Source organism: Macrobrachium nipponense, chromosome 38 (assembly GCF_015104395.2).
Source record: "Macrobrachium nipponense isolate FS-2020 chromosome 38, ASM1510439v2, whole genome shotgun sequence".
NCBI classification, from domain to species: domain Eukaryota; kingdom Metazoa; phylum Arthropoda; class Malacostraca; order Decapoda; family Palaemonidae; genus Macrobrachium; species Macrobrachium nipponense.
In genome coordinates, this window is record NC_061098.1 from 42198286 (window position 1) to 42223285 (window position 25000).

Here is a 25000-nt window from a genome sequence, read left to right on the forward strand (position 1 = left end):
CCAGAGAAATCTTCTAGTCACGTTATGATGACACTCTCCACAGCCCTCCACTACAGAAACTCATTTTTCCTTCTCGGACTTCTCGTGAGATGATTTTTGTAAAAAAAGAAACCACTTCAGTTTGAAACAAACTCTGCTTATTCTTAGCAGTGTCTCATGACATCTTACAGATCTTCACTGAGTTTCATATCATCATTGGTCGTCCTCAACCGGGCTGTTTTTCTGATTCTTTTATGCTGTTGCTCTTCCGCAGTGCATAACCTTCACTTCAGTAACTATGGAATATTGTAAAAGTGTTGTAAGTTTTCAGACTCAGCATTAGTTTGTTTAGTATCAGTATGTTCTAATAATGTATGTTCAGAATTCACAAAAATATCATTTGAAGTTAAGAATAACGTAGAATGTGAAAAGAGAGAGAGAGAAATTAGCATTATCCGTTCGAAGCAGGAAATTGCTGTCATCACAAGAGATAAGAGGAGCTCGAGTTCTCCATTTTGTTTTAGAATCCTGTCAATCATACAACTCGCATGACTTGTTTCGGACATGTGTGTTTTTGTCGAGAAAGTACGTGAAGATTTCACCATTTTTCTGTGAAGTTACGTCATGTTAGAAGGTTATAGAAGTTTAGCTTACGATACCATTCATTTCATTTAAGAAAATATAGATTCTTTTGTTATTTAATTATTTAATATTGCTGACAAATTAACTCATATCTCTCTATTTGCCAAAAGAGAACATGAAATGGAAAGATTTGTGACGTCACTTACGGATATGATGACATTTACTTCATTCGAGAAAATTCTATAATCATATCTTTTATTCTCAGAGACTTTTATTGTCTTAAATCACGTAATAATAAATATTATCTATGATTATAATCCCACTTTCTCTCTATTTAATGTTTTGAAAGAGAATTTTTAAGATAATATCTGTCTCGTTCCCAAAATTTTTTGCCCAGCATATTTAGACGAGGTCCACTCTAACGTTTCCATACAACGAGATCAATTTTTGTTTATTCCGATATCAGAGACCATTCGCGTCTTTCTCTCTCTCTCTCTCTCTCTCTCTCTCTCTCTCTCTCTCTCTCTCTCTCTCTCTCTCGTGTGAGAGAATTTTGGTTTCACATTAACGTAAGGATTTTTTTATGGTCCTTCGTAACTTATATCTTTATTTAATTCTCAGTGTTTAATTGTGGAATCTGAACAAACGTTGTGAAAGTGTGTAACAGGCGCCTCGTGTGTGAGTGCTTATTGGGGACTTCGAGAAAGGCCTTCTAAAATTGGTATTAGAAGGCGAGAGATTTTTAGTAAGTTCAGTACACTATACTTAAACATAAAAAGTACTGAAAATACTGAAAGGTCTTAGGTTATTCCAGGGGAAACCTTTGCCATTTTTTCACATTTTGGTGTTGGTGATTTTTTTTCATGTATCCATTTTTCTTATTTAAGTGTTTACTTATATATGTATTCTGTGTGCTTAATGCTGTATTAGTGTTTTTGCAATCTTGATATTTTCCACATTTTTCTGTGTTTACATTACATTCACTGTTTGATTATTTACTCATTGCAAATTTAATTGAGTTTAACACTTGAGAATTACTTTGCATTTACTTAGAATTCTTTTCAAGTTTTATTGTTGTTTAACACTTGTGAGTTAATTTTCAAATTTTGATTGTTACTTAACACTTTGAATTTTCCTTGAATAATTTAATTTCTTAATTTTAGTGAAAAATTAGTTTTGATTTAATCTTACTTAATAATTAATTCCAGAATTAACTAAACTTTGTGTTGTTTTCAAGTAATAGTAAATTTCTCTGAGATTGTGAATTTCACTTATAGATTTTGAGCTTAAAAATGAATGTTTGTATTCAAAACTTTTATGAGTGTTTTCTTATTTTTCACCAGTATATTTAATTTGGTTTAGATAGAAATATAGAGTGGTAATTGATCTGTTTTCCTTCAATTTAATTGAAGTGAGTTAGAACCAGGGAAATACTTAAACTTTTAAAGTTGTTGATGGAGTGATGCCCTTTAATTAATTTAATTACAAAGAAGAATACCTCACACCTGTTTTAATGAACTTAGTCTGATTTATAAGTTGTTTAAGGGATCACTGTTGCCTTTAGGGTATTCAGTCGTATTTTATCTGGGATGAAGGTTCAGGTATCTGGCTGTTGGGAGGTAACTATTTTATGATTGGTCAGTGTAGTAACCAGATACTTGGCACTTCGTCACAGTATTCACAAATACTTGTTAAGGGATCGGAATAGCTTTTAATCAATTTTGGTCTGTCCCACAACCTAACAATTTGTGACACTGTCTTTCCAGAGTTTGACACTTATTCTGAAATCACGGACAACCATTTACATCATCGTGAAGCAGTCTTAGACTAATGTTAAAACGACCATTTTATCAAGAATTGGTAATAAAGAGAAAACAATCCACATGACCCAAAAAACTGTCGCCATCGATAATCTAGACGCACTTAGTAAGACTTCCCAATCGCGAGAAAGTAGAAATCAGACTACGGTGACATAAACATGATTAACAAATGTTGGTCAATGAAAAGAACTGCCTCCTGAAATGTAGTACTACATCAAGTACATCAAGCATTAAACTCTGCAATGCGTCAACTTTTCACAAATAGCATAAAGTCAGGAACTCATGAGTTACTCCAACACAGCTGCGATCAAATCTTTAATCAAATTTTCTGCTCAATGAGTTAATCCATTAAAAACGAATCAAAACACCGAACTTGAAAAATATCCGGCCATTAATATCCCAAATTAAGTTGACCACACTCATTGGAAACCAGCAAGCGCCTAATGAGGTGTTTTTCCTCTCTCATTAATTATCACTATCCGCCCTTCGTCACGCTGGGGACTTCTTCGGATTTGCCCTTTGCATTCTGCACTTGAGACCCGCAATTCATTCCGTCCATCAAGTCATGTCAGGTGGAAACCTGACGCGAGGGAAAGTGATGGGGATTTATACGTATGCATATACATACATACATACATACATACATACATACATACATACATACATGTGTATGTATATATGCACTAAGCTACAAATGTCCTTTATTATCCAATTCGCTGTACCTGATTTCACCTGTGTCCGCTGGTTCGAATCCACGAGAGGACGAAATTATTATCATCAAATATAACATTCCCCTTCGGTTTTAACATATATGAAAAAAAAATATTGATATCGTGGTAGAGCGAATTGGATAAAAAAAAGATATTTCTAGCTTAATGAATGTATATGAATCACGGTGAAGTGATACAGATTCACACACACACACACACACACACACACGTATATATATATATATATATATATATATATATATATATATATATATATATATATATGTGTGTTGTGTGTGTGTGTGTGTGTGTGTGTGTGTATGTATATATAATCTGTGTGAATTAGTCTATAGGGAAGCGCTGATGACGTAATGAACAGACCCGTGTTTCCAAAAACCACCGACACTCACCGTGTACTTTCCTCCGTTCTTAGGCCGATAGAGAAGGGTGTAGCCCGCAGGGGGTGTCCCCCCACCCGGGGGCACCCACGAGAGGTAGGCCGTACTACCTGTGACTGTCGTGACCTGTTAGGAAGACAGCAAAGTTCACATATTATTTAATTACTCTTTCGTAACCATATTTACTTACTATAAATTTATCACTTGTCTGGAACTCCATCCACAGTCATGTTAAAACAAGAAAGGGTATACTGTGCGTATATGTATATATGTGTGTGTGTGTGTGAGTGTATATATATAATATATATGCATTATATGAATACATATATAAGCACTTACATTGAGATACTGAGGTGGATTCGGGGGCAGGGGTGAGCCAAGAGTGTAATTCACAGCGTAGGATCCTCTGGAATTGGTGGCGACACAGGTGTAAGTGGTGTAGTCCTTCAGCGAAACGTTCTTGATCTCCAGGACAGACGACCAGGCCACCAAACCGTCAATTAGCTGCAAAGCGACCCATTGAATACATAATTCAATATGGCTGTTGGGCATTCCATTGTAAGATGACAGACATCCGTTGAAATATGATGTTTTGTTACTTCGAATGAGTTACTATTCTAAAGGTTTAATTTAGTAATTTACTAAATGTTTTTATGCATGATTATCGTTTAGTCAATTAGCTGGATACTTTTTTCGGCCATGAAGATGAAACAATGAACTTGCAAAACGTTGCTCTTGGGAACAAACACCTAATTGTATTGTGCTTTTCCCTGGATACCTGCAAATGTATATGCATATATATAACCAGATTATAATATATATATTATATATATATAATATAAATATATATATATATATATATATATATATATATATATATATATATATATACATATATATATAGATAGATATTATGAACAATAGTTATATATAGATATATATGAAATTTTTTATAAACGTCATATACCTGGATTGTGCTACAAATGTCCTTTAACATCCAATTTGTTCTACCCCGGAAATAATATATCTTTAGTTCATAATAATTTCGTCGTCTCTTGGATTCGAACCCAGTGCACTGAAGTCCTGATTTCTCCTCTGTGCGCTGGTTCGAATCCACGAGAGTACAATATTATTATCAAATAAAAAATTTAACCTCGGTTAACATAAATTAAAATATATTATTTCCGAGGTAGATCGAATTGGATATTAAAGGATTTATATATATATATATATATATATATATATAGATATATATATATATATATATATATATATATATATACTTATATACTTATAATTACTCTTACAAGTAATTTTTTGTATTGTTTACCATCGGGACAAAATGAGAAACGGTTGTAAATCCGACCGGTGTTTCCTATATTGCTAACTAAACCATCTTCAGAGGACTGATATAGGGTGGTGGAAAATCATAACACATATACTAACCGGACAGTAGGTACATACGAACATACAAACGGCTGGAAACCAAGTATTTCCACCTGACAAAGATTCATAGGAGGATTTCTTCCTCCCTTTTGAGTGACAGGTCGAATTTTACAAATATTCGGCTAACCCCGTTTCCTTTTCCCCGTCTTTCAAGAACGCTTTTAAACATTAGACAGCTTTGCTCTTTTTAAAGTAAAGGATCAGTTTTATACAGAAATTTTCTTTTATTAAACTACTTAGTGAAGTTTCTTTCCAGTGCATTATAAGAATAATTTATGTTTTTGCCCTTCCCCAGAAATAGACAATACTAAGGCTAGAGGGCTGCAGTTTGGTATGTTTGATGATTGGAGGGTGGATGATCAACAAACCAAGTTGAACGTATGATTGGTTACACTGACATGAGCAAAAATTTCAGTTTACCTGTGTATTTCTTAAACATATTTTATGCTGTTTATTCTCTTTTTTCATTATTTTTACTGTACCGCCGTTTCATATTCCAATTTCTTCCCCAACCTTACATTCTTTTCACTTCTCTCTTAACAAACCATTGCCTTTCCCATTTACGGTTAATGAGAGGTTTTCCTACCTGTTACCACCCTTTTCCAAAAACCTTTTGCTCTGTCAAAATTTTCCTAGTAGCGTTGAATGACCTCACCATAGGGGGGCCCACCCCAGCAACTTGGCCTTTTTTGGCTCATTTCTATCCTCTACACAGCAACCTTTACTTCAGCTCTGTTTTCAGCGACCAAAATAAGACCTATGACTCTGTTTTTTTTTTTTTTTTTTTTTTTTTTTCATCGTTCCATCCAGCCTGTGGTTTTGTATTTTGCTCATGGTAACCACTGGTCCCGGGGTTTTAAATAATAATCCATATTTCGAATATTAACGGTGTAATTCGCTTACAGTGAATTCATAAAACACTTTGCAGTTGAAAATGTACACCCAGATATCCTTATATTTACCTAAAACTTTCACATAGCGTAACTATTTAAAGCCCGGGACTCAGTGTTACCATGCGCAACCACCACAGGCGGATGGACAGATGAAAAAAACAGAGTATATATCCCGTCACGAAATGCAAAAACGCCCAGGTAAAACGAATGAAAGGAGGAGGAGGAGGAGGAGGAGGAGGAGCCCCTCTCACCTCAGGCACCCTTATGAAATACTTCCGGTCATTTAGCAGAACTCGGTCCTCGTTGATGGTCCACTTGAAAGTGGGCGAAGGGGCGGCTTTCACGCTACACTCCAGGCGGGCCGTCCCCCCCAAGTGAGCCCAGTGACTCAGGTAGGACTCTTCTGCGCCTTCTTCCACTTCGTCGGGAACCTCTGGAGTTTCTGCAGAAAGAGAAGGAAGGATAAAACTGAGTGGATGACTTTTAGACTCGAGAGAAAAGACGGACTTGTGCAATGGTGCTCAAATTTGTTGTAATGGATGACGAATTCACAGACATTTGACGAATACGTAAAAATAATGAGGGACACTTATTTCTCTCTCCGACAACAAAAACAAAATTGCCCAGATGGAAGGAGGTACACAGTGTTTCACTGTCTTGAATTCGATGATATATTATAAATACAGATAGATGATGATGCATCCATAAGGTATGTAATAGAAAGAATGCCAGTTTTGTAAGCAAATGAGTGAAAGGTAACATTAAAGAAAATGCGAACATACGAATTCACATTAGTCCCGAGTAGCCAATCAACTCCTCCATTACAAAATGCGTTGTATTTTAGTTGGCAAAGGAAAGATATTTTAAAGCTACGGTACCAAAGCAACAATACCTACATCGGTAAAAACACACTACTCAAATTACTAATCACCTTGCCAATGGACCGTCATTTCGTGTATCTGGTTAGAATGAATACCTTTGGAAAATGGGAAAACATAAATATCAGGATGGAAATAAGGCTAGGTAACTGAGATTGAACACTTAACGTCACTTCACACCTAACCAAAATGTTTATTGCCATCATCTGAGAACCATTCGTGTTAATCAGTGGATAAACAAGAGTTTAGCTTATTGTCATTGACTGAGAACCACTCGTGTTAATTAGCGGATGCAGAAGAGCAGCTTATTTCTATTAACTGAGAACCATTCGTGTTAATCAGTGGATAAAACAGAATTTAGCTTAATACCATCAACTGAGAACCACTCATGTTAATTAGTTAATAAAGAAGAGTTTAAGAAGAGAAACATTACTTACGAGTCACGACGACGGCCGCGCGAACGGGCTCCGCCCTGGAGACGACGTTGGAGGCGAGGCACAGGTAGAATCCCGTGTCTGCTCTGGTCGCCCCCTCGATCGAGAGTCTGGCTTCGCCGATGCCCCAAGAGAGAACCTCGGAGTTGCTGCAAGACATCACGAAATCCTCTGGGGTTACATAAAGTCTCCTGCTTCTCAACAAATGGCGGACTTAGGTCATAACACAGGGCAACCATAAAGAGCATTGTGGAAAAAGAAGCCCACAAGATTGCCGAGTATAACTTGTTTACTTGTAAGTATTTACAATGTATTAACACTCGAGTGCTTTCAGGCCCACTCGAGTGTCAATGCCATGTAAATGCTTACAAGTAAACAAGTTATACTCGGTTATCTTGTGGGTTTCTTTTTCCATCTTCAGAAGAAAACTGAAAGAAGTTTTTGTTTGGTTCAAAGAGCGTTGTTTTATATATTTTCCTTATTTCAAACAGCATTGTGTCATATATTTCACAAGTTTTACATGGTCTACTTTTTCGCGTATAAATGATTACGTCATGGGGTGAACTCGAATTTATTGCCAGATAGAGGAAGCCTTTGTTTTAATACTTTTTTTTTTCGTGCCAAAAAACCAGTCGCTGTCAATACCATCTGTTATCGATATTTTGATTAATACGATTAATTGGACAGCAAAATTTCTACCGGAGGTATTCTGGTTTTGCACGGTGGAAAATAAACAACAAAAAGTCAAAACTGGAATCAAGGAGTCATTACTAAAATTCAGGGATTTGAGAATGTGATTGCAAACACCAGAAAATCTTTGGCTACGTGTTATTTGGAAAAGTTGAAAGTTATAAGCTGAAATTTGTATTTCCAGAAAAAGAATAATTTTTTAGATGTCACTATAGTAAATCGGCATTTGTCATCATTAATATATAAAGTTGTGGTTTCATTTTAAGGAAAGGGAGTCTATCAAAGCATTAAATCTATGAAGAACAGTTCTCTCGTTAGTTGAGAGCGGTTAAAAATGTCAGAAACGTCTAACAAAGTGACTCTTTCCTCTATGAGGTTTTCCATCTGATATGTTCACGATGGTGAAATTATTTTACAAAATCTTTATCTAAACGTTTGTTTTTCTTTAAAATCCATTTTTATGTCAGGCTATAAAGTACATTTATCTAATGAGGGCGTTTTGACTTTGATATATCGTTTTATAAAATCGCTAACATAACACTTATGGTTGATTACGGATCATTTATCAGGACTTTTTACCATTATTTCTCGGCCTGTTGCATTTCAGTCACGGCTTCTCTTCCTCTCAATCACCGCTAAAGAGGAAACCGCTGCCCTTCCTTCTTTATTCAGGAGAGGTCACTCAGCGCCCAAACGAGACTGAATATTTCATTTCATCTTCTGGACGTCAAATTGCATCAAAATGACGCGAATATTTGATGCCGTCGAGGCTAAAGCTTCCTCCGTTTCATATGCGAGCGAGCGGATATTGTAAGATCAAACCGGATTTGCACCTGAATTGGCTCTCCAGCTCAGATTTCGGCTTCTGTCTCTCGGCTTCCGGGGATCGTTACTGCTATTTCATTGGGGCACTGGGCGCCTCAGTGGCGTGGTCGGTTTGGTCTTGGTCTGCCACCTCTGTGGCCTCGAGTTCGAATCTCGGGCATTCCATTGAGGGGTGAGAGATGTGTATTTCTGGTGATGGAAGTTCACTCTCGACGTGGTTCGGAAGTCACGAAAAGCCGTTGGTCCCGTTGCTGAATAACCACTGGTTCCATGCAACGTAAAAACACCAGACAAACAAACATCTCTTCGATCCTTCATTCTGTGCGAACTAAACTTTTCAGTTTGAACAGAATGAGACTGAAAAGACTTTCGACAGAAAGAAGCCTTTCGGTTGAAGAATGAAAACTGATTCGTAAGGCAGATGTAGCATGACGCTCACACTTCTTTCCCATAGTCTTATGTCCATAGAAATGAGGATATTTGAATAGTCTAAGAAATAATTTCATTGCAAATTACGGTTTTTAGATTCGTATAGTCCTTCATACACAAACATAGTGTCCTTCCTTACGAAAGTGTGAATATGAAAGCAAAATTCAATAAAAGACATTGACTTCAAATTGGGATAGGAGCACCCTGCAATCCTGATTTGAGAACATTACAGACAACAAATGATTAGATTGAAATCAGGAAAATTCTCTTATCTGCCTCTTCTCAGTAATGGTCAGGGTCTGAAGATAGGTTGGGTAATTTGCTCTTTACAGCGGCAGAATTTTGTTGAGTCCAGTTTTGAAGAAATGGCGTTAGATTATTCGTAAATCAAGGTAAAAAACCTCTTCCTCTGGATTCATTTATTAATGGTAGTCCTATCCAATGTAGCATGATGGAACACATAGTACTTGGGAATATTCTGAAATCCACGGTAGAAAAGTAAGTGAAACAGGGACTTGGAAGAAGCACTTTCGTAGTATATCAGTGTGAACTTGAAAATGTAGAATATACTGCGAAAATACTTGTTCCAAGTCCCTGTTTCACTTACCTTTCTACCGTGGATTTAAGGAGATTAGTGGTAGTGTAGAACAGAATGTATCGTTTTTATGGTTACCTGATTTATTAGTCAGCTGTGTACCTAACTATACATACAGGGAAATGTTTATTCAGCATTGAGGACATTGACCTGATTGCCTACCTGCTGTTATCCTCCTGTCTGACCCAGGTCACGTTCGGTGTAGGATTGCCAACTGCTGTACAGAGGACGGAAGCTGAGCCACCCTCATCCACCGTCACCCGTTTGGATGTCACGATGTTTTCAGGACCATCTGAGTTCGAAAGACAAGATCTGACACGACTGATGCTGCTCTGATTGGGAAGGAAAAGGCTGCCACTTGGCTTGAAGGAAGGAGCACAGCCGGACAAGGTGGGAAATGGACAACATTTCTGCTCAGAAACTAACATACTGGGAAATGAGGGCCGTCTCTCTCTCTCTCTCTCTCTCTCTCTCTCTCTCTCTCTCTCTCTCTCTGCTAAGAATTACATATTAATCATATATATATATATATACTAATATATATTATAGATATATATATATATATATATATATATATATATATATATATATATATATAGATATATATATAACAATATATATAGATATATATTATATATTTATAATATATATATATCTATATATATATATATATATATATATATATATATATTATATATATATATATTTTAAATATAAATATATTATATATATTTATATACATATATATATATATTATATATATATATATATATATATATATATATAGATACAAATAGATAATATATATTATATATATATATAATATATATATTATATATAATATATATATATATAGATAGTTTATATCTAATAGCCAAGCATTTTTCGGCCTAGTGCGGGACCCTTTACTCAGGCATCAATTTATGGTACAGAGGAAAAACATAGTCAAAGTAGGCTTAATATCCAAACTGACATTACAAGATGAACAATAAGGTCGATTTCCCTTTACAGAAACAAGGAAACGCCTGAGGGCAGGATACGCGATTTTTTAGGCAGCCACACCTTGGAGGATCACGCACGTGTTCAACAGATGATTCATCCAGAAAACAATATATTTTGAAAAAAGAAGGAGGCATATACAACTTATTACCATGAATTTACAAAAATATTCCCCCCAAAAATTATTAATGAAAAGACGAATATGAATATAAATATATCGAGCGAGAGAGAGAGAGAGAGAGAGAGAGAGAAATAAATAACTTATACACAAAATGGGACTAATTAATTAGCAGTTCATTTATTTTAAGGTCCTTCATAAACATCTTACAAAATATACGAGGCCAACCAAATGGTACAATCCCAGACTAAGATTTTAGGTTGTTTTTATTAGTGATTTGTATAATTGCTGATTCCAGTAAATTTCTTGAAAAACATAGTCATTAGACCTAGCAATTACAGAGGTGATCACCCCAGTTAATACAATGAGATTTTTTCACTCAGATGGACAAAAAGTGCATTTGAAGTCTGGCTTGTTCTAACTGAATACATAGCTGCTTAATCCAAACACATAAATTTTTACTGGACTGACCAACGTAAAACGATGGGTATCCTTACAAGGAATTTTGTAAATGATGATGTTATTTGTTACAGGACTATTCTTAATTAGCATATCTTTAATGGTATTGTTATAAGAGAACACTACATTAACATTAAACGATTTAAATATTGATTTTATGGTTTCAAATTAACGGAAGTAAGGCAAGCTAAGTACATTTTTAGGCATTTCTTTTTTATACTGAACAACTACTAAAACTTTTTTGTGAGCTTTTTGATAACATAAATCAATTATATGAGGTGGGTAGCAGAGATCATTTCCTATCATTTTTATATATTCTATTTCTTGGTCAAGATATTGTTGACTCGTGATACGCAAAGCACGTAGGTACATAGAGGAAAAATTGAAATTTTAATATTAAGATGGTGACCAGAATAAAAAATTTACACATGTAAAATTATTTGTGGGTTTTCTATATATACTGAATTTACATTGGAAAGATTCTCTATGTATTAATACATCTAGGAAAGGGATGACATTGTTATTTTCAATTTCAACAGTGAATTTTATGGATGGCAATAAATTATTCAATTTAGACAATATATCATTTATATCGATATCAACAGGTAAGACTACAAAGATGTCATCTACATATCTGTACCATTTTAAGGGGACAAGTGTGATATTCGGGAGATGTTGTCTTTCAAAAAATTCCATATATAAGTTTGAAAGGAGAGGTGATAAAGGGTTACCCATGGCCATACCAAATATTTGTTGGTAATATTCTCCATTAAAAAGGAATCTACAATCACAAATACACAGCTTAATCAAGGAAATTATGTGACTAACGGACATAAGCAATACATGCAATACAAGTTCATTACTTAAATATTCTAGCACAGAGTCAATAGGACTTTTGTAAACAAGGAACTAAATCAAAACAGACAAAGATATCACTAGGGTTTAGTACAATGTTTATTTAATTTTTCCACAAGATCAAGAGAATTCCGGATCTGTGAATTAGATACAGTTCTAGTAGCGGGATAACAATTTATTAAGATATTTAGATAGTTTATAAGCAATTGATCCTACAGTACTAATAATTGGCCCCTGTTTCAACCTTGCGGATTGACGCTGGCTTTGGTTGGAGATTAATGACACTTCCGGAGTTCCAAAAGAGAATCAGCTCAATAGTTTTCAAGCATCTGAAGCCACCAACAATACGTCATAGAGAATAACATTTTACTTATTGATGCCTTCGTAGGACGCGCGTCGGCCATATTGTCTCTCGTCGTTTTTTTTTTTTTTTGTGAGTTCCTGGGAACATTTTCGTTATATAATGTCTGGAAATGATTTACAGTTTGGCCAAAAATCACTAGATTTATCCTGAAAAAGATACACCATATATATGTACATGTATGTATATTATATACGGTATATATAAGTATATATATTATATATATATATATATATATATATATATATATATATATATATATATATATATATATATATATATATATACGTATATATAAGTAAAAACTGGGTGCTCTTGAATATTATACCTATATGATATATATATATATATATATATATATATATATATAATATATATATATATATATATATATATATATATATATATATCATCATTGCATATACATACAAATAACTATATATATATATATATATATATATGTGTGTGTGTGTGTATGTGTATATATATATATATATATATATATATTATATATATATATATATATATATATATATATATATATATATATATATATATATATATATATATATATATATATATATATATATATATATATATATATATATATATATATATATATATATATATATAGATATAAAAGCTCACTATTAGGTAACATCCTTGGATCTCTCAAATTTGGCCATTTCATCTCAGCCAGAACATCCAGAGAGGGCAAGATTCAGAAGACGAGTGATCTCACTCCCCAAGTCTAAACCTGCTAGTTTACCAACAACGAAGGACCAAACCTTATTGCAAACTCCTGCCACCAAAGGACAAACATCTACACCAAATGAACGAAACCCTCATCTCAAATTTCGAATTTACCACTCTATCTCCTTTACCTTAAAATCTTATTTCACCTTCGACTTATAAGTATGAACTTTACATTGACCATGATTTCACTCTTCGAAGAGGCATCATAATTGATCTGTCTCTCTTAGTTCAAAGGTGAGGGCCCAGTTTTAAGTTCCAATGTTTGACGTTGACGTTAACGTAGGTATGACCTAGACCTTAACACTGACTATGACGTCACTGTGTAATAAGAAATCTTTCATAAATATCCATTGCATTATTCGACAAAGTTCTGAGCATAATATAATACACAAATCAATGGTCGGAAGTTAGTTGATCATAACTAGTAAAACGAAACCAATCATATTTCAAGGACAAATAGACAAAGTCGTTGAACGTCCAGCCAATTCATGCCAAATACCAATTACCAAATTTGCACTTCTGTTTCATTAGCGGAGTAACGACATCAAATACGGATCTATCGCATACATGTCAAAACAATGAAAACAATGGCCAACATATTTTGACCCACATAGAAGGTCAAATGTTACCCCATTTCCCTTTCACCTCAAACAATTTATTCAGTGTTTTCCAATCACGAACCTTTTGTAATATTTCAGTCAGCATCCACCTGCAACTCTCATGTTAGCCTCTTAACAAACATACAGGGCGTCCATAAAGTCCCAGTACCATTATGAGCAATAAATACTTGTAATGGTACTGGGATTTTATGGACACCCTATATCAAGAGACAAAGAAGCAATGAGGCTCAACTGAAAAATAGCATCAGTGGGTAATACCAGGATAATAGCGTCAGTTACCAACAATAATATGTATAAAAACAGCCCCAAATTATAGCATAACTCTAGTCAGATCATTCAACCATTGTAGTTAAAAGAGGTGAAAATCATGTTGCTTTTACTAGAAGATGATTTGCTGCTTGACTTTAATCAGAAATCATATTATCGGAAATGTTGGTAGAAAAAACATTGCAGGTGTTTTCTTCAAGTGCAATAAACTCGGTCGTATTTCACAAGACTACGGGAAGGACTGTGTCGACCTGCTCACGCTGTCACGCATGAATTTATTGCTTTCTGTTCTAATATATTGGGATTCGATGACAACTATTAGTTTTAGTCATATTTCAGGGCTGAAGAACGCGTTTATTGGATAAGTTTTTCTTATATAAACATGCTTATTTGAAAGACAATTATCCTGAAAACAATCGACTCCCTGAGACGCCAAACATTGTAATAAAACTCCCCAAATTACCGAATAGACCCTGATGATGAATATTCGCATGTTGTAAGCTACTGTAAATAGTATCTGGGTGGCATCAAGTGCGATTCTTGGACATTCCATTGAGGTGTGAGATATGTGTATTTCTGGTGATAGAAGTTCACTCTCGACGTGGTTCGGAAGTCACGTAAAGCAGTTGGTCCCGTTGCTGAATAACCACTGGTTCTATGCAACGTAAAAACACCATACAAACAAACAAGCTTGAATATGCTACTAGTTTTGTTTATGGTACTGTTATTCTTAGTCAGGAGAGACAGATAGATGTATTTATTATTTATGATAATCATATTATTAGCCACCTTCCCACTCATACCAGTATGTTTCTGTACAAAATAAGTGTCTATTAGTGTTCTCTATTTCATCGATTACTGTGTCATTATGCTCTGTCTTGGTCTCTGGCACTATTGAAGTGAACTTCAACGTTGCATTGTTAATTTTTTTTATTTCACGCAATATATAAATGTCCATCTTCTTGCAGTGAGTGCTGAAGGGGTTCTTCAATCTCCAGACCTCTGGAAAACCAGTAACTCATTTTTCTTGGCCGCCTTTTGTAGCAGAGTTTTCTATGTGGCTGAGGGAAAGTCCTGCTCACTGTTGGATTTCATACACTTCTGTCCTGCTGCCAGGATGAGTTCAGTCCAACTCTTGTCCAAATATGGAAATCTGTGTTTCAACATTTTCAATCGAAAGCCAAAAATAAAAACATTTGCACAGCAACGGGGCAGAACTGGAAGGCTGATAGACAGATCATCACTGGGAACAGTGAATAGGGTTCTGGATACTTTTCCTTTGTTCCCTAAGCAATTAAAGTGAGTGTTCATGGCTGTATCTTCGGGATCTCATGTAGGAACATCTTAGCAGATTCGTGATGCTAACACCTGGATTATTTCTCAGTATTTTAGCTCATTCCAGGCTAAATGCCATGAATCGTTTGGGATGGTATCATTCTGTCATGAAGTCAGTCATTTAATGCGTTGTTAGATTGTTGATACCTATGGATAAAAACTTAAGTATATCATAGTTTAACCAGAACGACTGGGCTGATTAAACAGCTCTCCCTATGGCTTGTACCCGAAGGATTAGGTATTTTGACGTGGCTAGAACCAATTGATTACCTAGCAACGGGACCTACAGTTTATTGTGGCATCCGAACCAGATTAAATCAAGAAATTAATTTCTAATCACCAGAAACAAATTCCTCTGATTCTACGTTGGCAGTGAGCGGAATCGAACTCGGGGCCACCAGATCGGTTGGCGAGCACGTAAACCACTTGTCCAACGAGGAACTGATACCTATGGGTATATTTCCATGCTTGGCAGTGTTGGTACGGAGTGAGACTATTTTCTCACTTCTTTGTTCAGAATTACCAGCGCAAGTTTGTCTTACTGAATCAAACTGGTTTCCACGAAGATTTTTTAGCCCAACATAATAGTCTTCCTGTAACTTAGTTGATGTATTAAACTTTAGACAATATGAGCAGTCGAGTTTTCTGTACAGCATAAAATGCTGTATGAAATACTCAGCCACTGCCTGATGGGGGCATGTGTTGGTAGCACCTATAACGGTGCCAGATGCACGATCACGGCTAACTTTAACATAAAATTAAATAAAAACTACTAAGGCTAGGTGGCTGCAGATTGGTATGTTTGATGATTGGAGGAAGGATGATCAACAGACCAATTTGCAGCACGCTATACTCAGACAAAGCCATCTCAACTATTCTCTTTTGCAAAAGGCTAAAATGAGAGCTTCCATCAGCCGACGACGTTCCCTTGTTCCCTTCTGTCCTCCTCCGTTTGCCTGTATTCTATTTTTCTTCATTCCTCCATATGTTCGCTTTATGCCTTCTGTTTGCCTTTCTCCACCTCCTCACACACTGCTTCCTGTTGGAACGTGTTGTGATTTCCCAAGCTTCCCCATTCTGCTTCTCTCCCTTGGCGCTCTGTTGTCAATGATTCGCTTTCCTCCTGGACTAATTCTGTCGAGTTCTTGTTTTATGTGGACATTCCTCCAGCTTTGCAAGTGCTTCATTTAAAAACACTTAACTATACACACATGAAACACAGATTCTTTACAATTTATTGATATAAAAAAGACGGGTCACTATGTGACGTATTCGAGTCACGACTGCCAACGGTGAATCAGCGGAATTTATTTCTGGTGATTAGAAATTCATTTCTCGATATAATGTGGTTCGGATCCCACAATAAGCTGTAGGTCCCGTGGCTGGGTAACCAGTTGGTTCCTGTCCACGTAAAAATATCTAATCCATCGGGCCAGCCCTACGAGATCTTAATCAGCTCAGTGGTCTGGTTAAACTAAGATATACTTAACTACGTGACGTGGTGGTGCAGACGAAATAGATGTGTCATGGTATGTCGTTTTCAGCGCTTATGTATGAAAAATGTCTGCCTGTGCCCACTCAGTGTATATTTTTATATTCGTAGCGGAAAAGACTTTGATGCAGATTATGAGACTCCAAATCAGCTTATGACTTGGCATTGGAATCTTGTTTATTTGAGTTTTATAATATGCAATATCGTTATGTCTTCATTCTTGGAAAACCATAGTACATAGAAAATGGATTTTCTAGCTATTTGTTAGAGACCTAACAGTAGAATTATTCATTATCAGAATACTGGAGCAGGAACAAGGTTGTGATTGATCTGACTCCCTCTTACTTGAGGCGTTTGCGAAAATCTACGGTCAAATAGAGCGTTGTTTCACCAACGAAAATTAATATAAATATTCTATATTTTATTAGAAATAACTATTCTGTAATGTTTAACATGCACATTATTTTTTTTTTTTTACATAATCATTCTAATAAATAAATCATAAATATCCTTTCCTAAAATTCCTGTGTCTTTACCTCCTACATGAAACACCTTTTTTCAGACGTTTTTGGGCTTTTCCATAGACCTTTCCTAACCCAACCCCCCCTTCCCAACAACAACAACATCTTGCAATGTTTGGAATCCTACGTTTTCCAAAGTATCCAAACAACAAAAAAGTAACAAAATATGGCAAATACAAATAAAATTTAACCACATTTCTATCTCCATCCTCACAAACAGACAAATCAACGAAAGACACCACAAGCATTTTGCGATTTGATCAGAAGAAATCCTGGAAAACCTACTATTTATACAGACTGTTCAAACAAGTTTCTCAATAACCTGCAAAGAACACCTTCATTGCATCCCATTTCGTATATTGTTATTTTTTCATTTTGCCTGGCTGTCTGTCTGTCTGTCTGTCTGTATAATGCAGTCAATCTCTTAGGGTCAATCTTTATTTTTATTAATTGTATTTCAATTTCTATTATTTTTGTTTTAATCATTTCTCTTATTTCATTATTTTTATTTTCATCTTTTAATTCTCTAAAGTTTTTATATTTATTGTTTTTATTTAATTGTTTATTATCATTATTATTATCGTTTTTTCTTTTTCTTTTTTTTATTATTAGTTTTATATTTATTTTTACTTTTTATCCTTACCTCTTTTTCCCCACAGTGTTCTTACGCCTGATTGGCTCTCTCTCTCTCTCTCTCTCTCTCTCTCTCTCTCTCTCTCTCTCTCTCTCCCAAAAAGGAGAATAGATGACCAACGAAAGGAGCTCTGGCAAAACCAACTCACGTACACAGGACATTAATGACGAAGGAAGCGGTGACGGTTCCTCTGGGACTTGTGGCAGTGACAGAGTATTCTCCGGACTCCTGGCGATGGACCCTTCTCATCTCAAGGCGCCCTTCCAGTTGGCCCTCTCTTCCTCCTCCTCCTCCTCCTCCCCCTCCTCCTCCTCCAGCGACCGGCTCCACTTGGCCCTCCAATTCCAGAGGACCGTGCCACCAGCTGTACCTGGAGAAGTGCGAGAGTGCCATTGTGAGTTCCCCCTGAAGCTCTCTCCAATAAGCAACTTTTCAGTGACCGGAGGGAATGTTTGATAGTTGGCAAATATAACTGATGGAAGACTTCAAAAAGATTTAAAGGAATTTTGTGCTTCTGAAATCAAAAAACAACGAAAAAAGCTGATGGCAGTGGCTGTAAGTAGCTGAATAAACTTGCAAGTAAAATGCAGCTAATCTAAGTCAAGCCAGCGATCGCGGGGCGTCTTAATTTACTGTTACGGTAATGTTTTTTTTCTTATTGTGAATATAAGAGAAAATGATCTGCCATATCTTGCAGCTATTATCAACCAAATAAACTGATGTTGGTCGTTTCCATAATTCTGATTTTGGAACGATAGAATTTATGAGAAAAATAGGGAATATACTTAATATCTTGTAGAAGGTGTATTAGTTGTAATATGGTTATCACCTGTGAAATAAGAGCTTAATTTAAGGGGAAACTGAACGTCAATAAAAGGCAAAATGAAGACATAAGAAGGACGCCAAATTTCAATGAACACAGATTTGTCTCAGATAACTCGTTCTGGGGAAGACCAACAATCCAAATCAAATCCAGGGATAATGGCTGGGGACTAAGTGACACGAATCAAATAATCCCTCCTTCGATAAGACCTTCGTTTTTATGCCATTTCGAACGATTAAGTTGAGATACAAGGCTTTCCTAAGGGTCCATTTTTTCTTGTTTATTTAGACATTCTGTGAATTCTTTCTGACTGTTTTTCTAATTGTGATACACACTCAAATGCACACACACAAACATATACGTATACACGTATGTATGTGTAACTGAACCATGATTGCTTCATGATGAGTGGAACCCGATAGCGATGCTCTCTCTCTCTCTCTCGTAGTAGCCATCTTGCTTGGTGAGACTACCCGCCGTGAAGTCACAATAATCAACAGATATCACGTTTTAACATACGACTAGAATTTGAGAAATATCTAGAAGTGTTCGGAACTATCGGTGATAAGATTAGTGTGAAAATAGTAGGATAAAGCGTCTTCTAAGTTAGTTTATCAAGTGTAATACTATAAATCAGAACAAGATGGCAGTAAGTTCCAACTGCGGGAAAAGGTGGCGTAATTTGGCGTGTTTAGCAGATTCGCAATACGATGAGGTAGCAGGAAGGGAACTGGCATTTCTCATCTATGAAATCAGCAACAGTCCTAACCAAAAAGATACAAAAGCATTCATAGATATATTAGAAGGATATAATCCTTCAAACTGGAACAAATCTAATGAAAACATCTTGAAAATAATTGAAGAAGTTCCAAATAAAATCCAAGTGGTCAAGAGACTCATAAAGAAAATATACATAAACCAACATATTCCGACAAAGAAAATGAATAAGGTGAATCTTGTGAATATACTAATGATGCATTAGGAAAAAGAATGCCAAAAGCATGCAAACTGTGTAAGGTTTGGTATAGCATAGTCAATCCACAAAACCTAATCAGAAAATGTGCTGCATGCAACATTCCGACCCATCCACAGTGTGCTGAGGTAATACAAGATTTGAGAAAAGATACAAGAATTTTTTGTTCAAACATGTCTATCATGGATAGACAATGTTATTAAATCAAGATTGAATGTACAAATAGTTGAGGATGAAGAGGAAGAGGAAGAAGAAGAAGAAAAAGAAGAAGAGGAAAACGGAAGAAAAGTAAACAAAAATGAAATGACAGAAAAAAATAAGGAAAACAAAGAACAAGATAAAAGTATGGATGCTAGAGATACTCATTGATACTACATATGAGGCAATAAAGCAGCATACCTACGAAGAAATAAATTACGATATGACAACAGAAAAGCAAATCCCGAAGAGGCTCTACCCAGATCTATACAATGACAGGAAAGAGGAAAAAAATAGACAAGAAAGACAAAATCTGCAACCTTTTGAAAAGAGGGAATTGCAGATTTGGAGAAAGATGTTACTACAAACATCCTAAGATATGTCAAAAACTATGAAAATATATGGTAAATGTGCATACTTAGATGGATTATGGGGATGATTGCAGAGATCTGCATCCAAAACCAAATATGTAAAAACCTAAAAGAAGGAAAAGGATGTAAGTTCGACAAAAAATGCAAATATATGCACCCTGTAGCCATGAATCATAATCAAATAATAAACCAACCAAACCAAGTAATAAAATCCAAAAACCAAAATAAGAAAGAAACAAATAAAGAGAGAAATCAAGAATATCAGGTAAAAGAGAGAAAAGCAAACCACCAATGAGATATGCGGAGGTGTCAGCAAAAAATTTCAAAGCATCAGCTCCGAAATTCTACTCAAGAGATAATAACTGTATTTATTATGCAAGAGGATATTGCAGAAACGGAGGAAAATTGCAGATTCAGACACAAAATTAATAATTATGAGAAGGAAGATCAAATATTATGGAAAAGTTGGATTTTAATGTCAGAATTCTGGAAATGAAAAAAAAGAACAACATACCAGAACAGGAAAGAGACATGGAAAATCCTTATTACTATCAGTATTAAATGAAGGAGAAAAACACGCAAACCATCATAGTGATGAATGCGCAGGGTTTAGTTACGAGTAACTCAAAAAGAAAAATAGAGTACTTAGAAGAACTCACCCAAAATGAAAAGAAAATAGATATAATGAATATAAGTGAAAACTGGTATTCCCAAGAGACTGGGAATGATGATCAAATAAAAGGGTTCCAAACTTATAGATCAGATAGAAAAAATAGGAATCAAGGGGGAACCGCAAATATATGGGAAAGACAAAAAACAAGGAAAAATATATGAGAAATATAGTAACTCAGAATGTGAAACTAATAGCGGTAGAATTTGAATCTGAAAAATTGATGAACATAGTAAATATATAGACCTCCTAATACTAAAAGAGTTTGACTTAATAATTGAAAAATTGGATGATATATGTAGAAATCACAAGGACTGGACTATTCTCCTATCTGGTGACTTCAACTTTCCTTTCGTAGAATGGAAAGAACGAATAGGGAGATTGTGGTTGTACTTATACATATAAAAAAGGAGAGTAATAGTAGTGCAGAAGATAAGAGGCAATTTGAAAAGCTATTAGATATGCTACTAGAATACAACATTCAACAAATAAATCACCTGCCAACAAGAAAGGAAAATACTTTAGACCTAGTATTTGTGAACGAGATGAATTATGTTAAAGAAATAATAGTTTATAATGCGAGTATTTCAGACCATAATGTCATAGAATTAACAGTTCATTCCAAAGCAAGTGAAAATAGAGATAAGCAAGAAATGAAAAAGTGGGAAGGATATGGAAAATACAACTTCTACAGTAAAAATATAAAATGGTCAGAAATTAATGAAGAATTAAACAAAGATTGGGATAACATTTTCGTTAAGTGATGACATAAGGGTAAATACGGAGATATTATATAAAATATTGGAGATAATAGTGGAAAAATATATACCGAAGAAGAAAAGTAAACATCATTCATGCATACCAAGAGACAGAAGGATCTTGTTCCAGAAAATCAGAAAGTGGAAAAAAGGTTCTTGCAAAAGAAAAAAATGCATGGAAAGTTATAGAACTAAAAAAAAAGTAAGATAGAAAATGCAGAACAAAAGATTATACAATCAAAAGAAAATGAAAACGGGACTTGGAAGAAAAACCCTATAATATCAAGCAACCCCAAACTATTATACTCATATAGCGAAGAAGATGAATAAAAGAAGAATAGAAATAGGCCCTCTGAGAATTGAAGGGAGATTAACGAATGAAAAAAAGGAAATTTGCAAACATACTGGCAGAACGATATAAGAGAGAATTCACCCCTAGAATAGATAATGAAGATAATGATATAGAAGTAAGGGATGAAAATAGTGGAATATTTAGCTGACAAATAGATATTAATGAAGCTGATATTGTGCAGGCTATTAATGAAATTAAAAATGGAGCTGCTGCAGGGCCTGATGGAATTCCTGCTATTTTGTTAAAGAAAGTAGTTCATTCTATCGCAAAGCCACTTGCAATATTATTAAGACAAAGTGTAGATACAGGCAAGATATATGATGAGCACAAATTAGCATATATTACCCCTACTTTCAAAAGTGGATCAAGACTAGAGGTCAAGTAATTATAGGCCTGTGAGTCTAACATCACATATTATGAAAGTGTATGAAAGGGTAATGAAGAAAAATATTATGAAACATTAATAAAAAATAATTTGTTTAATAAAGGACAACATGGTTTCGTACCCGGAAAAAGTAAAAACACAAACCCAACTGTTAGTCCACCGTGAAAAACATATTCAAAAATATGAAAAGCGGAAATGAAACAGATGTGGTTTATTTAGACTTTGCAAAAGCTTTTGATAAAGTAGACCATAATATATTGGCGAAGAAAATTAGAAAACACAATATCGTGGATAAAGTAGGAAGATGGTTAAAAGAATTTTTTACACAACAGAAAACAGATAGTTATTGCAAACGACGAGAAATCGGATGAAGCCAAGGTTATATCCGGTGTGCCGCAAGGTACGGTGTTAGCTGCAATACTGTTTGTTATTATGATTGAGACATAGGACAATAATGTTAAGGATTCGGTAGTGAGTAGTTTCGGCAGATGACACAAGAATAGTAGAGAAATTACTTGTGATGAAGATAGGAACGCTCTACAAAGAGACCTTAACAAAGTATATGATTGGTTGGGCAGAGGTAAATAGGATGGTATTTAACTCTGATAAATTTGAATCAATAAATTATGGAGACAGAGAAAGAAAGCTATATGCATATAAGGGACTAATAATGAGACCATCACAAATAAGGAAGCAGTTAAAGACCTTGGTGTGATGATGAATAGGAACATGTTATGCAATGATCAAATAGCAACTCTGTTGGCAAAAATGTAAAGCAAAAAATGGGAATGTTGTTACGGCACTTCAAAACAACGAAAAGCTGAACACAGATTATGCTTTATAAAACATATGTTCGTAGTCCACTTGAATATTGCAATATGATATGGTACCCACACTATCAAAAGGATATTGCACAAATAGAGAGTGTACAAAGGTCCTTTACAGCTAGAATAGAAGAAGTTAAGGACCTAGACTACTGGGAAAGACTACAATTCTTAAAATTATTATAGTCTAGAAAAGGAGAAGAGACGCTACATGATAATTCAGGCATGGAAACAGATAGAAGGAATAGCAGAAAATATCATGGAACTAAAAATATCAGAAAGAGCAAGCAGAGGTAGATTAATAGTGCCCAAAACTATACCAGGAAAAATAAGGAAAGCACACAGGACATTAATCCACTACGCACCAGCATCGATAATGCAGCGTCTATTCAATGCGTTGCCAGCTCATCTGAGGAATATATCAGGAGTGAGCGTAGATGTGTTTAAGAATAAGCTCGACAAATATCTAAACTGCATCCCAGACCATCCAAGATTGCAAGATGCAAAATATACCGGAAGATGTACTAGCAACTCTCTGGTAGACATTAGAGGTGCCTCACACTGAGGGACCTGGGGCAACCCGACAAGATGTAAGGTCTGTAAGGTAAGGTCACGAAGAATGGACGCGATGAATACATAAATAAAGACAACATTCACGATGGCAAGAGAAATGATGGCAATCTGCAAGGCCTTTCGACTTCTTGTCCTTTACTTAGCTAAGTACATATATATATATATATATATATATATATATATATATATATATATATATATATATATATATGTGTGTGTGTGTGTGTGTGTGTGTGGTGTGTGTCACAATTATAACGACAATCGGAAAGCTTTCACAGAAATCATGGATTATGTGAAATAACAAATTCGCTTAGGTGAAATAGCGGTTCACCTACACTGTTTCGCCGTGTTTAGTACTAGCCCGTGAGAGATCAAATGTCTCTTAGTGCATCTGATCCCCCAGGGACTAGTACTAAGCACTGTAAAACAGTGTAAATGAAGCAGTTTCACCGTGTTTAGTACGACCCCTCTGGAATCAGATGTTCCTAAACGAATTGGTCATTTCACAAATGCCTTAGAGATCTCGTGAGATCCCTGGATTCCACATATTCCTGCACCAACAGATTTCACACAAAGCAGAGGAAAACCTTACTTAACTGGCGGAGGATTTGCAGAGGCCGAAGCCGTCACCAACAGGTCCTCTTTTTCATGGACGTCGATGGTTCCGCTCGGCACCGACATCCAGACTGGCCCATCTGCAAACAGCATAAACAATAATAATAGTAATATGTCCGGAGGCAAAACTTAGGGTGAAATAGTGTGATGGACAAAGCGAATAATAATAATAATAATAATAATAATAATAATAATAATATACCTCGAGTTAATACTTAGGGTGAAACAGTGTGATGGACAAAGCAATCAAACCCGTAAAGGAATGAGGTAAAAATCGCTTTTACATATTCTTGATTCTCGGCGCCAATCTTTCAAAAAAAGATTAGAATAGAATAGACTACAGGATTTAGGCCAAAGGTCGA

The 25000-nt window shown here is 35.3% G+C and overlaps 1 protein-coding gene across 1 annotated transcript in view; it reads right to left on the minus strand.

Annotated features, from left to right (window-relative positions):
• The window catches only part of LOC135209811 (nephrin-like), a 67315-nt gene extending 42601 nt beyond the window's left edge, over positions 1-24714 (minus strand). Inside the window, exons 1-7 of the mRNA XM_064242584.1 lie at positions 24616-24714; positions 18249-18466; positions 9842-9971; positions 7144-7289; positions 6080-6270; positions 3829-3993; positions 3502-3615 (exon numbers count right to left, since the gene is read on the minus strand). Coding sequence (XP_064098654.1) covers positions 3502-3615; positions 3829-3993; positions 6080-6270; positions 7144-7289; positions 9842-9971; positions 18249-18466; positions 24616-24704 — 1053 coding nt within the window. The 5' untranslated portion in view covers positions 24705-24714. The remainder of the gene's footprint in view (positions 1-3501; positions 3616-3828; positions 3994-6079; positions 6271-7143; positions 7290-9841; positions 9972-18248; positions 18467-24615) is intronic.
• Positions 24715-25000: the final 286 nt, after the last annotated feature.